Consider the following 13,197-nt stretch of genomic DNA (forward strand, 5'->3'; position numbering starts at 1 on the left):
CTAGCTGTCACCCATGGCGAAGGTAAAGTGACTTGGAGGTTGCGTGTCGCGACGTACGTCAAACAGGTACCCCTGCTCCTCTAATCTTTATCGATAAGCATCAACAAGGTGTATGCAAGAAACCGAATTATGTAGCCTGAATTCTGGTCCACTTGTAATACTATTTGATTTGAGTGCGTAAATACTGTACTTGGGTACTTAAGCATTTAGCAGACGTCTTGCGGTCGAATTCCTTTCGTATCCTTTCCTGCTCGCTGAGGCCAAATGTGATAATTCTGTTTGAGCTCTTGAAATCCACGTTAGGTTGAATGTATACATATATATTTATACATGCATATTCTTCATGTCTCGTTCTTTTCGAGACAGTGACATTGCTGACTACTTCCCAGTATGTAAGGTGTACCTTCCCATTGAGATAACCCCGGCCCAAGTGCCTCGGATAGGGCCGCTTACAGCTGCGCCGTCTGCATAAACCAACTGCAACTAATAAATACTGCTTCACTCATTCATCAACTGCGTTCAGTCAATACCCAATTTCTCGGGCCAGAAATACATCTTGCCATGGCTTCTGAAAAGGCACGAACTGTTGTCCCCCTGAGCGATGCCACCAAAGTTGAGAAACTCGACTCGCATACATATCTGATCAACCTTGACAAAACGTACTGCATTGGCGCTGGTAAGCAACAAATCGTCCGTCTGACATGTGAAGGGAAGCCTCACCAGAACACTAATACATCTATCGATCTTCTGCCTCTTCAGTCCCTAATGGCGGCTACACAGCCTCGTGCATACTCTCGGCTGCTCGCGCCCACTTGGAATCGCGCGACCAACCCGATGCACTGGCCGCGCACTTTGAGTTCCCAAGGCGGACTACCGCTGGGCCAGCCATCATCACGATTGAGGAAGTGAAGCTGGGTGCCCAGCTGTCCACTCTCCATCTCACCCTCTGGCAGGACGGACTGATCCAACAGGCACCATGGACTACCGCCAATGTCTCTCGCCGTTGCGTACTCGCCTATGCAACCCAGATGAACCAGCGGACCTACACTGGCATGTCGATACCAACTGGCTATGAATCATCTCCAGACGCTGCTCTGCCATCTCCGGCACCTGACTTTACTAGTTTCAAGACGAAACATGGTGATGATGGCTGGGAAGAACAGGAGATGCCTACCTCGCAGCTCCTGCAGTCGCTTCAGAAATGGCGCTTCTACCACCCGCGAGGTGGCCGTCCGTTGACGCCTGGAGTTATGGACCTGTGGATGTGCTTGGCGAGCGGTGAACGTATTATGCAACTCGCACTCCCGTACGTGGGTAAGTGTGTTCCGGTCATAAATGATACAATTCACACGAGGCTTTCCACCTCCGCGAAAGAAAGAGAAGGGGGGAAAAGGGAGAAGAAAAGGAAGAAGAAGGAAGAAGAACAAAAAAAAAGGGGGGGGGGGTTGCAAAACCCAGGCACTTTGAGTATAATGAGCGATCACTGATGGAAGAACATTGCAGTGGATTCTTTTCCATTTAATTTGCATTATCTTCTCATGAGCCAAGGACTCCGTGGTCTCTTGGAGGCCATGCCAGACCCCGGAGGCGACGACCAAAAAGCCAGAGAGAGAGGAGAAGGGGGGCCGGGACCACCCGCGCGATGGCCTGTATGTTTTATTTATTTTTCACGTTGTCTTTTATCATCCCTCAAAATTCCTCTTAATCGTCGCAAGCCTCTGGAGTCATGCTTCATCTTTACGGTCTACTCTTAACAATACCCCTTGATCATTTTCCTTGTCATTGTTCTGACCGAAAGCTCATAGGTGGTTCCCGACCGTATCGATGAACCTTGAAGTGAAGATGGCGCTGCCTGAGGACGGAGTGGAGTGGTTGAATATGCGAGTCACGTCCAAACAGATGAAGGATGGGAGATTTGACCTCGATGTTCTCGTCAGGGATGTGGATGGTCAATTAGTGGCTCTAGGTCACCAAGTGGCCTTGATCTCGACTATGGAGAAGAACAGGAACAAGGAGGCAACCTCAGCCAAGGCATCTTTGTGAATGACAGGTCATGGCTTTGTATTTGTACATGACTCATATCCTCATATTGGTCTGTTATGGTTGGGGGGAGAAGGGAAGCAGAGGATAGAATAGAAAGGGGTGGAGGTAAGTTCAAAAACAAGATGTGGGATCTCCTCGGCCACAGTTTTCTTCTGACAACACCCATAAACTAAGCACTTAAGGGACGGGAGTACTCAAGTCAGTAGCCCTGTAGGCTTCTCGAGTATGGTCAAGGCTGATAAGGATTCTAAAATATCACTTTATCTTGAACACGAACATGCGGTATTACTGGAGATTTATTCCAATAATCAGCTGAACGAAGGATCTTAAGCAGCTAGCAGCGGTAGTTTCAGAGTGCAATATACTCATATATCATGGTAACTGAAATTAGGAAACCACTCATAGAAACTTCATTATGGAGTGCAACACCTTTTTTGTCCGGCACACTCTTATCTAGGTTGTGGAAACTTCGAGAGCGATCCATGGAACGTCTCCCGCTTCAAAATCAGAAGGCATTGAGTACGTGACATTCCAAAACTCAAATTCCTCGATCGGTGAGCCGCCCGTCCCTCCAAGAGATCCCGCAAAGCCAACCGTATAGTTCATATCGGCCGTACCGCTGGCCTGAACCAGCAGCCCCGTCGCGTCGTCCCAAGAGGCAAACGTGTGCCCGTCAGCAAAAGCCACAACCTGGAACTGAATAGTACTGCCCGCCGTCGCATCAGGCAGCGAGACGTTGAGCAGGTTGGCGGATGCGACAATGTGCATGCTCGCCTCGTTCGGATAGACGTTGATGTAGCCGACCTCGTTGTCGAGCCCGCCGGTGTGCCATTGGATGGCTCCCGGTATGTAGATGGACTCGGTGTAGGGCCCGCCGGCCGCTACCTGGCTGAAACTTACGGCACCGATGGTGATATTGTCTGAAAGCCAGGCCGTGAGATTCTGCGTCACTAGGTCCTTGGCTGCGACGAAGGCCGTGGCGTTGACGGACCTCTCTCCCGAGAACTGTTTTATTTCTGCGAGCACGTCTGCAGGAACATATTGGTTCATGGTGGACGAGTACAGAGCTGTCATCATCGTGTTGGCAAAGTCAGTAACGCGCGGGATGGGGTTGACATGTTCGAGCTGGTAGAAGGGCGAGTTCTCGTGGCCCGCCATGTCCCACAGGTAGAGGCCAAAGCTGTGCATGTACCTGGTCAGGTCGTAGCCAAAGCCTCGCGAGATGGGCGCCGCCAAGTTCTTGAGGTCGGCGTGGTACCACTCGCCGAGACTGGTCCAGGTGCTGGCAATCAGATCTGGTGCGCGTTGCCCCAGCTCCGTGTCGTTGCCGAGGTATTTCGCGGCCATGGCCAGGGGCCAGAAGGTGAAGGTCAGGTACGGCGCCGAGTTGTACTCGGGGATGCTGCCGTACTCGTCAAAATTGTCAATGACCTGCTTCGCCAGCGCAGCACCTTGGGCGGTGGCGTTGATGCCAGTGGTATTACTCAGGTTGGGAAGGTTCTTGCCGCCCCAGAGGGCTAGAAACGAGGTCGTAAGGGAGTAGGCGGTGCCAGAGGGTGCCTGTGTGGGCGTGAAGTTGCTCTTCAGATTCAGCTCCAGCGATGACTTCAGCGTGCCGACCAGGTCCTCCGAAAGAAGGTGAGGAAACTCCTCGAGCGCGACGACCATCGCGTTGCCCATGATGGACCGCGAAATTGGGTAATAATTCCCATACGCCTCGGCTGGGTAGCCCGGACCAAAGGCGGGCTGCTCTGGGTAGATTTGGTAGTCCCCATATCTGAAAAAGGTATAAGGATCAGTTCTTCAGGCCTAGCTTATCGTAGAGGAGAAAATGAGAAGGAGGGAAAACAGAAGGGAAGGGTGGGAAAGAAGTATACGTGACGTACGCTCCGCTATCCGGGTCCGTGATCTGGCCACCGACGATATTGTACAAGATCTTGGCCGCCTGGACTGCATCTTGGCCTTGGTTACGAGCCAAAAGGCCGAGCGCGTAGAATACAGTCTGTCTGGACTCATGGCGCAGACCCTCGGCAGACGACAGATCGTATAGGTATCCAGCTCGTGGGTCATAGAAAGAATCGAGGAATGTCATGCCCTGCGAGAACAGATCCTGGGTGCTGGGAGACCATGAGGAGACTAGAGACCTTGATGCCGAGCGCGGCGGAATAGATACTGATGCAGCCGAGCCAATCAAGAAGGCCACAGCCGACAATGTAGACAGGAGGACGGAGGCATGCATCGTGATAGTTCCCAGGACTGACCAGATCTGCCTACAAGGACACAGATTCAGAGAAACAAGAAGACGCTTGCATTTGAGCTCCTCTACACGTTTTCTGGACTCCTACGTGCCTTTTATAGGCTCGAGTGTGCTCTCTAGGATCTTTTTGCCTTTATACCGGCGCAGTGTCCCTGAAGAGCTTCATCCCCGCTTCGACATTTATCCCCGCTCGGCCAACTCGCAGGGATTCAAATTTCATTTTCCTTGCAGACCGCAACTTAATAGAACAGGCGTGGGGAAATATACGATGTTCATCCCTAATACTTTTATGATGTAGCTACCTTCCTTTTTGCCTTCTTTGCCACTAGTCAAGGTGATGAGCAAGGCCCGCTCCGACTGCTGCGGGACAAAAAGTACAGCCGTTGACTGACAGAATGAGAAGGGCAACATGGAGAAGAAGAAACAAAGGTTTAATGAAGCCATCATATGTCCAACATATACGGTAATTACTCAGTGCAACGACAGTACCTGTTGTGCAATCCAACAGAAAGCCATAATCCTACGAAAATTAGAAAATACAAGCGCACACCAAGTGACAATAGGGCAACAGGAAGGCTACCTAGGTATATACCCTTCGGATTGGCACGGATTCTCGATGAAAAATTCAGAATTGTCGTGATTCGTTATCGAGCAGCCACTCGATGCGCAGAAACGAAGCCATTGCGACCTTTGAACTGATACTGCCATTTCTGGCCGCGCCGCAAAACCCGTATAAGCTGTCTATAATTCCCGGTGGGCCTCTCTGTCTCAGGCCTGCTCAAGAGCTCGCCGTATGGCTTATCAATTGTGTCGAGATAGACGTTGTATGGGCAATTCAGACCTGCAAGTAACTCGGATTCAGACTATCCTGGTGCCAAATGGTGCTCAGAAACCATTTAGACAACAAGATAAAAAGGGCAAGACTCAACTTGAGTGTGTGTGAATTGTGGTCTTCGAAGGATCTTGATCTCTTAATCGAAGAGGAAGCATAGGAGCTGCGAGGAAATAGCCAGAGTTAGGACACCTAAGCCAGCAATTCAGATTAATCCAAAATTATATTATACCATTTATGATTATAGCTAAGGGTTTCGTTTCTCCATGGCCTCTAAGTGCACGAAGCCAGGGTCCGTACCGCCGTGAAAGCGCACCCACATCCGACCCGCCTCATCCTGTATTTTGTCGAGTTCCGGCGCTGCCCGCCCATTCTCTCTTCGGAACGAAGCTGTTGAGATGCGCTCGGGCCGATCTGGAACTCTTTCCACTACCGACGGTTGCAAGTACGCTTGCTTAGCATCCGCATTGGAGGAGGAGGGGGAGGAGGAGGAGGAGGAAGAGGAGCCAGGTTCATGAAGTCCGAAGAAGAGCAGCGGGAGAACGCTCCCCTTCCAGACGGGCTGCTCGGGATCTCGATAGTTGTTGATGGCGATCCACGCAAGCAGCACGGCGCAGAGGGCGACCAGGATGATGGAGAGAGACATCCACTTCCGGTCAAAGTACGTGCACGTGCTGGTCTCGTAGACGGTGCCGTACACCTCTGGCTGCGTGACTTGTTCGCCCAGCAGGAGGTTGGGCCCCGCGCCGGTCCTCCGAAACTTGTTTGTGACGGCCCGGGAGAAATCGCCAATGGCCGCGTCGATGGTCGAGAAGGTCGCGTTCATGTCGACCCACAACGGCGTGAGCCACCAGGCGTCGCCGCAGTCCAGGTGGCCGGATTGCTCCGAGTCGTAGATGCAGCTGCCAGAGAAGAGTGTGTTTGACAGAAAATTCGATACGGCGTAGAAGAAGATGCCGTCCATCTTGTAGAGGCATGCGTTCGGTACGCTGGCATCTTCTTTCATGTCGCGCCGTGAGGATGATGATGAAGATGACAGTGAATCGAAGTCGAGGCTGATATTGGTCCATGTGCGCCCTGGGATCCGTGAGGCTTCGGACAGGTTTCCCAAGTCATACCAAGTTCCGTCGTCGAGGACACATGGGCTTTTTACAGCCGTGTAATTGTAGAACAAGGTATAATCCGTGGTCTCGGCCGTGTTGGGGATTGCCACCTGGGTGCTGACGAGTTTCTCGGTGAACTCGTTATTCTCGTACCGTGCCCAAAACTCCTTCATGCAGGGGTAGAGGATACAGGTGGCTGCGACATAGTCGCCAAGGCCTTGATAGTAACTGTTGTTGCTCTGCGAAATTCTGTGCGGACAAGTCAACTGTCCAGTGGTGTCGTCTTTGGTGCACGGCGACGTGCTGGTTGCGAGGATGCTGAAGTTGCTGACCGAGACAGCAGCCTGCTTGGCAAAGTCGTCACTGAAGAGATGCTCGTAGGCTGACAGATTGCTATAGCCCATCCACATGTTTTGGCCACCCGGGCTAAAGTTGATGAAGGCACCCTCATCCGGCAGTGTCAAGTTGCCGCCCATATCAGGAGCGCTGACAAAGTCGGTGGCGTCGATGCATGCGCTGCAAAGGCCAATGCTTGCATGGGTAATCCCAGTGCCATAGTCTGGCCATGCACAGTTCCCAGTGTTACAGGTGGCACCTGTGCTGCTCTCCTGTCCGCCATCCGGATCCGTGATGCCTTGGATCATGGTGCTCTTCATGTCCACTTCGAGCTCGTACAGTCCGACACTGACACGATAGTAGGAAGACGTCCCAGGAACATAATTGGCAACAGGGATCGCTGATCTTGCTCGGCTCATGAGTTGAAGACACGATGTCGTCTTGATGGCCTGTTGCGTCAAGGGCCCAACGGCCAGACTCGCAATCGTCACCATGGCCGCAGCCACACCGAGCAGCCCGGCCGATGTGAAGCTGTAGTTCCAGAGAACCACTGCTATGAGCCGCAGGGAACCAAGGACCGAACGGCTTGCCGAATCGAAGGTCTGTAGGTGATGCAGAGGGCGGGTCCGCTCGGTGAACCAGGTCCATTTGGTCTGGCCGATGATCTCTGCCACGGCTGCGACGATTGCTGCTCGCAGGAAGGTGGTGAGGAAGGCAATCGCCGAGTTGAGATTGATCTGGAAAGGCCAGTCTGGCATGTATCGGCCGTCGTAGTAGGAGAGAAGACCAATGATGGCAGCGAGGAGGAGGATCGCCGCCAGGACAGTGGCAATCTCGAGGCTCCAATAGCTCAGGACATGGCGGCTGTGCTTTGGTCGTCTTCGAACCGTCGGGGGCTGCTGCATTTCTCCACGAGGCCGTGATGCATCATCCATCATGTAGCGCCCATTGTCGCTTAGTTCTATGGATGGGCATCCCCGTGCTGTTGTTGGATCGGGCGAGTCCTCGGGTCCAACTCTTCTCCAGGAATCAATCAGTGGCCATTTGACATTTTCCTTTGACGAGGAGTCCTTGTTGTGACTATCAGCTCCGCCAGGCCTTGTATCGGATGAGAAACTCCCTGATCTAGAGTCATGAGACGATTGCTGAGCCTCCCAGCCCGGCTGCAACGATGTCATGTCCTGTGGATTGTAGGACGAGTGCTGGAGAAAAGACAAGTTCTCTGAACACTACTGTGGCCATCCAAGGAGCTAATGTGCGAGACGTTCTTGATTAATTATATGACACGAGTTTATGCCAGGTACCGGCCCGAAGCGATCAGCGTGGAGATGAGTGGAGCTTGAGAAAAAAGGTTATTTCTAAAGCAAAGGGGTTGCCGAAGTGAAATCCTGTAGATCGTCATGCTAGCAGTGAATCTATCCGTTTTACCTATGACTCGCGGCGCGCATCGTAGGCAAAACAGTGCTGGCCAGCTACAGCCTACAGTGGCACCTTGCGGATGTCCTTTCTATCGCAAGGGCTGTTGGGTCACTATTGAGAATTTTACCACAGTATACCGAGTGTGTCAAGTCAACAGAGCACTGCCATCCTCAAGAAAAGAGAGCCTGTGCGGTGAAGACTGGTGCATATTGTGGGACTGGAAAATAAGCTTCGAGAGATAGCTGCGCACGTCTCGTGAGAGAAGGCCATGGACCCCTGAGTTATCTGGTTCGATTTAAGGGAGACAAGAGCATATTATTGGTTAATTCATAATGAGCTCTAATAGCTCTTCGAAAGGCGCCTTTAGATGATTAGAGACTCCCAAGCTGTTTTGGTCTGACATTAGACTTGGCTATCTTTGCCCGACCCCAGTTGTTCAGATGTGTCTAACTAAATATGTATTCTGGATCGTGGTCTCTACCAAAACGCAGTTATAGGAATACGAGTGCTTCAAACATGGTCCCAGGCAGCCGAGCCCAGACGAGTTGTGAAGCCTCGCGTACTAGTCCACCTCAAGCACGCAATGTCCAAGATGCTGAAAGGTATGTGATGGGTTTTCACTGTAGAACTAAGTAGCACTGTCAGACTCCAGCACAAGCTATACAACTGATGATGGAACATTGATTCCTGTGCTTCTGCATTGGCATTACAAGCTATTCTATAGTAAGCTGATTTATGTGCTACTAAGTAGCTATTTGTTTCCGTTGACTCTGACACTTCATCTATTACCTTGAGCAATTTTACACTAATTTTGATCAATCACAACTTCAACATTAATAGCTGTAAATCGCTTCTTGGTCTGCCAAGATTCTGATTTCACATAACGCAGCTGCATCACATAGCTAATAGCACTGTCTATACTATTTAAGTAACTTTACAGCGGCTGGAGAGCCAAGCGGGCATAATTTGTGGCTCCGTCTGATGATACGACCACCATAATCGTATGCCTAAGTTGAGGGAAATTGTCCATGTACCAATCCAGAGTCCTCTCGTTGAATCACTAATTTTTCTACCGACAACTATTTCAACAATCATCAATAGAAAATGGTTTATATAGTAGATCTATAGGAACATTAGCTTCTGGGCATATTATTCTGTGGTATAATTTGAAGACTTGGGGGCAATGTCTACCGACACGGAGTCTTCGGGGGCGTTACACATCTAAGCATAACTTCAACTTCTATAGACCGACCAGAACTCATCTTTCTCAAAACTTAGGACTTTGAGTATGTTTACGGCCCTTATAGAATATTGATTCGGTAGAGTCCCAGCTTACTATGGATTGTTGCTGCTGTGAGTGTGTCAACGTCCCACTGCAGCCTCGCCATAGGTATACTCAAGTAGTTAGCGGTACTGACCTAAGCCCACTCCACCCCACGTCCATCCCTTGTTGTGCCTGGTAAGCCACATGCAACTAGTACAGCATGCCAGTATCGAATATGCAGGAGGGTGGTATGCATGCAGGTGGGCGGGCGGGCACTCCGGTAGGAGCGTGAGATCTGGGGTGGTAATTACTATGGTACTTGCTAACGGGGGTAAATTGAACCAAAGACAAACGGGTCAAGTAAGCAAGGGTTGGAAAAGTAAAATATATAAAGCTTTATCCATGAACTAGGACAAGAGTGTGAGGGAAGAAGAAGAGAAAAAAAGGACATACTGCGTATTGATTTCTCATCCTGTAGATGGTGAACTCATGTGTCGTTTGATGATGTCGCAGCGTCTTCACACCACTAGAGTCGCAAGAGACGATGCCGTCAAGAGCCACAATTTCTTACTCCTCACAGCACGAATAGAATCTACAACAGAGCCACTACCACCAGAGTAGCAAAAGAAGGCTTGCTTTCTTCCTCCCTCCCCCTCTCCCTCTCTGCCCAGAGCTGCATCATGTGGCTCCTCAACGCCACAACCAAACACCTCAAACCCTTCCTCCCAGACCAAGTTCCCCCCTACGCCATCCTCTCCCACACCTGGGATCCCACCCCAGACAACGAGGTCCTCTTCTCCGACTTCAGCAGCAGCGCCGAGGCCAGCTGCGGCGAGAGGGTTCCCCTCGAACAGCAGCCGTCAGCGCGCCTGAAGCGGTCATGGAGAAAGGTCGAGCTCACGTGTGCGCAGGCGCTGTGTGACGGGTACGCCTGGGTGTGGATCGACACGTGCTGCATTGATAAGTCGAGCAGTAGCGAGCTGTCGGAGGCGATTAATTCCATGTATGCTTGGTATCGGGATTCGGGTGTCTGCTATGCATAGTAAGCAATTTTTCTCTTTTTGTCTTTTTTTCAAACGGAGTGGACAGAAACATCATGTCTTCCCCTCCTCCCTTCACAGGCTGAACTTTTCTTCTCTCTAGCCTGAGCGATGTCCCAGCCAACGTGTGCCTCAAGCTCTCAAGGCTAGAGTTTCGCCGCAGCAGGTGGTTCACACGCGGCTGGACCCTGCAAGAGCTATTAGCGCCGTCCAAGTTAGTCTTCTTCGTCGACAAGGAGGAGACGGAGGAGGAGGAGGAGGAGGAGGAGAAGGAGAAGGCCATGGCAGCGACACCAGGTGATGGTGGGTGGCGCAGCATCGGCGAGAAGACAGAGCTCAGCGACCTCGTGGCGTCCATTACAGGCATCGACATCGATATCCTGGTCGACCGAGAGCTGCTCTGTAGCGCCAGCATCGCCCAGCGCATGTCGTGGGCTTCGTGTCGGGTGACGTCGCGGCCCGAGGATATGGCGTACTGCCTAATGGGGTTGTTTGGCGTGCACATGCCCATGCTGTACGGCGAAGGGGCCGAGAAGGCGTTCTTGCGGCTGCAGGAGGAGATCATGGCCTCGTCCGTCGACCAGAGTCTGTTTGCCTGGCGGGATGAGGACGCAGCAACGAGGCCCAGCGCGAAGTACGGCCTGCTGGCCAGCTCACCGCTCTCGTTTCGCGACTCGAGCCGCATCGTGCCCTATCAGGACTGGCAGTGCCGGCCCCCTTACCAGATGACCAACCGCGGGCTCCAGGTCGAGCTGCCGTTGGCGGAGCTTGAGGACGGCAAGAAGGATCTCTACTTCGCCGTGCTGGACTGTCCGGTGCCGCCCGACTACGAAGACCACTGTTTTCTCACCATCTTCCTCGAGAAGCTACCGGGGTCCGAGGTACAGTTTGCCAGGGTCAGAGCTCACAGGTTCGGTCAGGCGTGGCACCCTGGAGAGACACGGCAGATCTATGTCCGCCAGCAGCAGAGGGCGGCCACTAAGCCGACGGGCCTCTTCCCAAAGCACATCTTCCAGATGCGCAATGCGGCTTTCCTCGGAGGCAGCTACAAGGCTATCGAGGTACTGATTCCACCTGGCGCCGAGGTTAAAGAGATGATAGCCACACAGAAGGGAAAGAAGGGGGTGACGGAGACGAATACGATCACGGCGACAACAGCAACAACTACTACACAGTGGATTCCTGACCAGAAGCCACAGGCCTTCAGGATAGGCAAGGTACCCTGGGCGCAGGTGGCCGGCGCCATCCTCTTCGAGCGCGGCGAAGATGGCGAGAGGCTACTGGTGCGCTTCGGTTCGGCTGGCCGCGCCAAGGTGGCCTTCGACGCCGTGCGCCAGCTGTCGAGGCACCGCGTGGGGAAGACGACACCAACGACGACGACGACGACGACGACGACGACGGAAGAGCTGGACCAAAGCCACCTGCGCGGTCACGTGCGCCACAACTTTGTGCCACGCCAGTCGGGCCAGTCCGTCGACCTAAGACACCACCGGGTCCGTGTCGACTTTGCAGAGCCTCAGGTTCATGGCGGGTCCAAGTATATCCTGGTGGACCTCGAGATCGAGGCCCTCAGCTTCGCAGACCGGACGCCTCCTCCGGCCCGGGACGCCACCACGCTGCTGTGCGACGATGCGCTGGGGACCAAGAGAACCACGCCGACCAGCTCCACAGCCTCGACAGGCTCGATGTCGACGTCGCAGGCGCCAAAGAAGATCAGGTCCACCTGGCGGCGGCTGATAGCAAAACATATAGCACCCAAAGAAGAAAACATGAAACCGCCGGCGCCGCCCGCCTCCCACCCCTCCTCCTTGGTTGTGAGACGCGCCGCCTCGGCGGGCACTCTTCGAGAACTCTCGCGCTGGGACGGCGAAGACTAATGAATCTCTCGCATAGAGGAGAAAGGAGGTGTGACGGATGTGGAAGAGACAATGTCAAAGTAACTAGGAAGAGAACACGGTGTGATGTAGAGATGTAGATACGAATTGACAAGGAAGGGTTCACCTGTTGAGAAGGAGATGTTAGCAGACCGCATCTGTCCCATCTACGGTGTGCCACTTTCAATGATCCTACTATCATGCGCAAAGACCAGAGCCTAGACATATACACACACGCACGCCTCTCAACTTAGAAAAGGTTATCCTCGTCTGGGTGCTATTTTCTCGAGAACCGTTCCAGTCGACCATGCATGTTCGATAGCGATGATCCTGCATCCACGGAAGGGCGCAGTTGTCCTCCTTTCCTTTTTCTTGTCTTTTCATTTCCTTCAATCACCCCCAGCTTTCCAAATCACGGGGCCATGAATGAAACACGCAAATACACACACACACACACACACACACGACGGCGTCGGCGATTCGCCGAGACATACAGTTCGTCGCGCCAATTTCCCCCTTCCAGGTGAAGCAACTGTAGCTTCTCGTCTGCAATTGGGCTTCATCAAGCCCCCGGGCCGAACCAACCACCTTCTCTTTTCCTTTCTTTGCCCTTCTCTTCCTCTTCTATTTCCCTCAATCAGGATGCATCACCACCGACATCCCACCAGTCAGATGAGAGAGGACGATTGGAGGAGGAACGATATTTGCTGCTGCTGCACACGACTTGTGTGCCGGATCAACATTATCCACACACCCAGCTTGTTCATTCAAATTAGTCTCGTATAAATAATACACTACATTACCTGGTCTGGTGGTCTGTTCAGCATCATATTCATGAATTATCCAGCATACTTTGAACCCCGGGACCCGGGACGTTCATTTAGTCTTGGGGGGATGTGACATTCGCTTGTTGTCGTGGGGGAGCACCCCAGCCAGGTGGGAAACCCGGATTGCAGTGTAGGGCAGTAGAAATGGCATGCATAAATGGCAAAGCGTGCAGTACAGCACAGCCAGGGCTAGAGCACAAAG

At 52.5% G+C, this 13,197-nt stretch overlaps 5 protein-coding genes across 5 annotated transcripts; 3 read left to right on the forward strand and 2 right to left on the reverse strand.

The window, feature by feature from the left end:
- Nucleotides 1-561: 561 nt before the first annotated feature.
- Nucleotides 562-2,043, forward strand: M406DRAFT_45714 (uncharacterized protein; the record flags this gene model as incomplete). The annotated part of the gene is made up of 4 exons (XM_040924285.1): nt 562-676; nt 760-1,328; nt 1,549-1,649; nt 1,806-2,043. 4 exons carry the CDS (start codon nt 562-564, stop codon nt 2,041-2,043), a joined length of 1,023 nt encoding a protein of 340 aa, XP_040773450.1.
- A 459-nt stretch (nt 2,044-2,502) lies between these two features.
- On the reverse strand, nt 2,503-4,195 carry M406DRAFT_218542 (uncharacterized protein; the record flags this gene model as incomplete). Its single annotated transcript, XM_040915530.1, has 2 exons — nt 2,503-3,820; nt 3,930-4,195. Coding segments are annotated over 2 exons (1,584 nt in total), but the record flags the coding sequence as incomplete, so codon positions are not given.
- A 356-nt stretch (nt 4,196-4,551) lies between these two features.
- M406DRAFT_103172 (uncharacterized protein) lies at nt 4,552-5,250 on the forward strand. The gene has a single exon (XM_040915053.1). The coding sequence runs from the start codon at nt 4,748-4,750 to the stop codon at nt 4,997-4,999; it is 252 nt and encodes an 83-aa protein (XP_040773452.1). The 5' UTR covers nt 4,552-4,747; the 3' UTR covers nt 5,000-5,250.
- Nucleotides 5,251-5,379: 129 nt separating this feature from the next.
- On the reverse strand, nt 5,380-7,476 carry M406DRAFT_264942 (uncharacterized protein; the record flags this gene model as incomplete). Its single annotated transcript, XM_040917707.1, has 2 exons — nt 5,380-6,187; nt 6,251-7,476. 2 exons carry the CDS (start codon nt 7,474-7,476, stop codon nt 5,380-5,382), a joined length of 2,034 nt encoding a protein of 677 aa, XP_040773453.1.
- A 2,458-nt stretch (nt 7,477-9,934) lies between these two features.
- On the forward strand, nt 9,935-11,040 carry M406DRAFT_240427 (HET-domain-containing protein; the record flags this gene model as incomplete). Its single annotated transcript, XM_040916124.1, has 3 exons — nt 9,935-10,296; nt 10,398-10,521; nt 10,573-11,040. Coding segments are annotated over 3 exons (954 nt in total), but the record flags the coding sequence as incomplete, so codon positions are not given.
- Nucleotides 11,041-13,197: the final 2,157 nt, after the last annotated feature.

Source organism: Cryphonectria parasitica (assembly GCF_011745365.1).
Source record: "Cryphonectria parasitica EP155 unplaced genomic scaffold M406scaffold_7, whole genome shotgun sequence".
NCBI classification, from domain to species: domain Eukaryota; kingdom Fungi; phylum Ascomycota; class Sordariomycetes; order Diaporthales; family Cryphonectriaceae; genus Cryphonectria; species Cryphonectria parasitica.

Excerpts from the sequence above, each read along its gene's own strand:
- M406DRAFT_103172 (XM_040915053.1), top strand. The coding sequence starts at position 4,748 with ATGTCCAACATATACGGTAATTACTCAGTGCAACGACAGTACCTGTTG.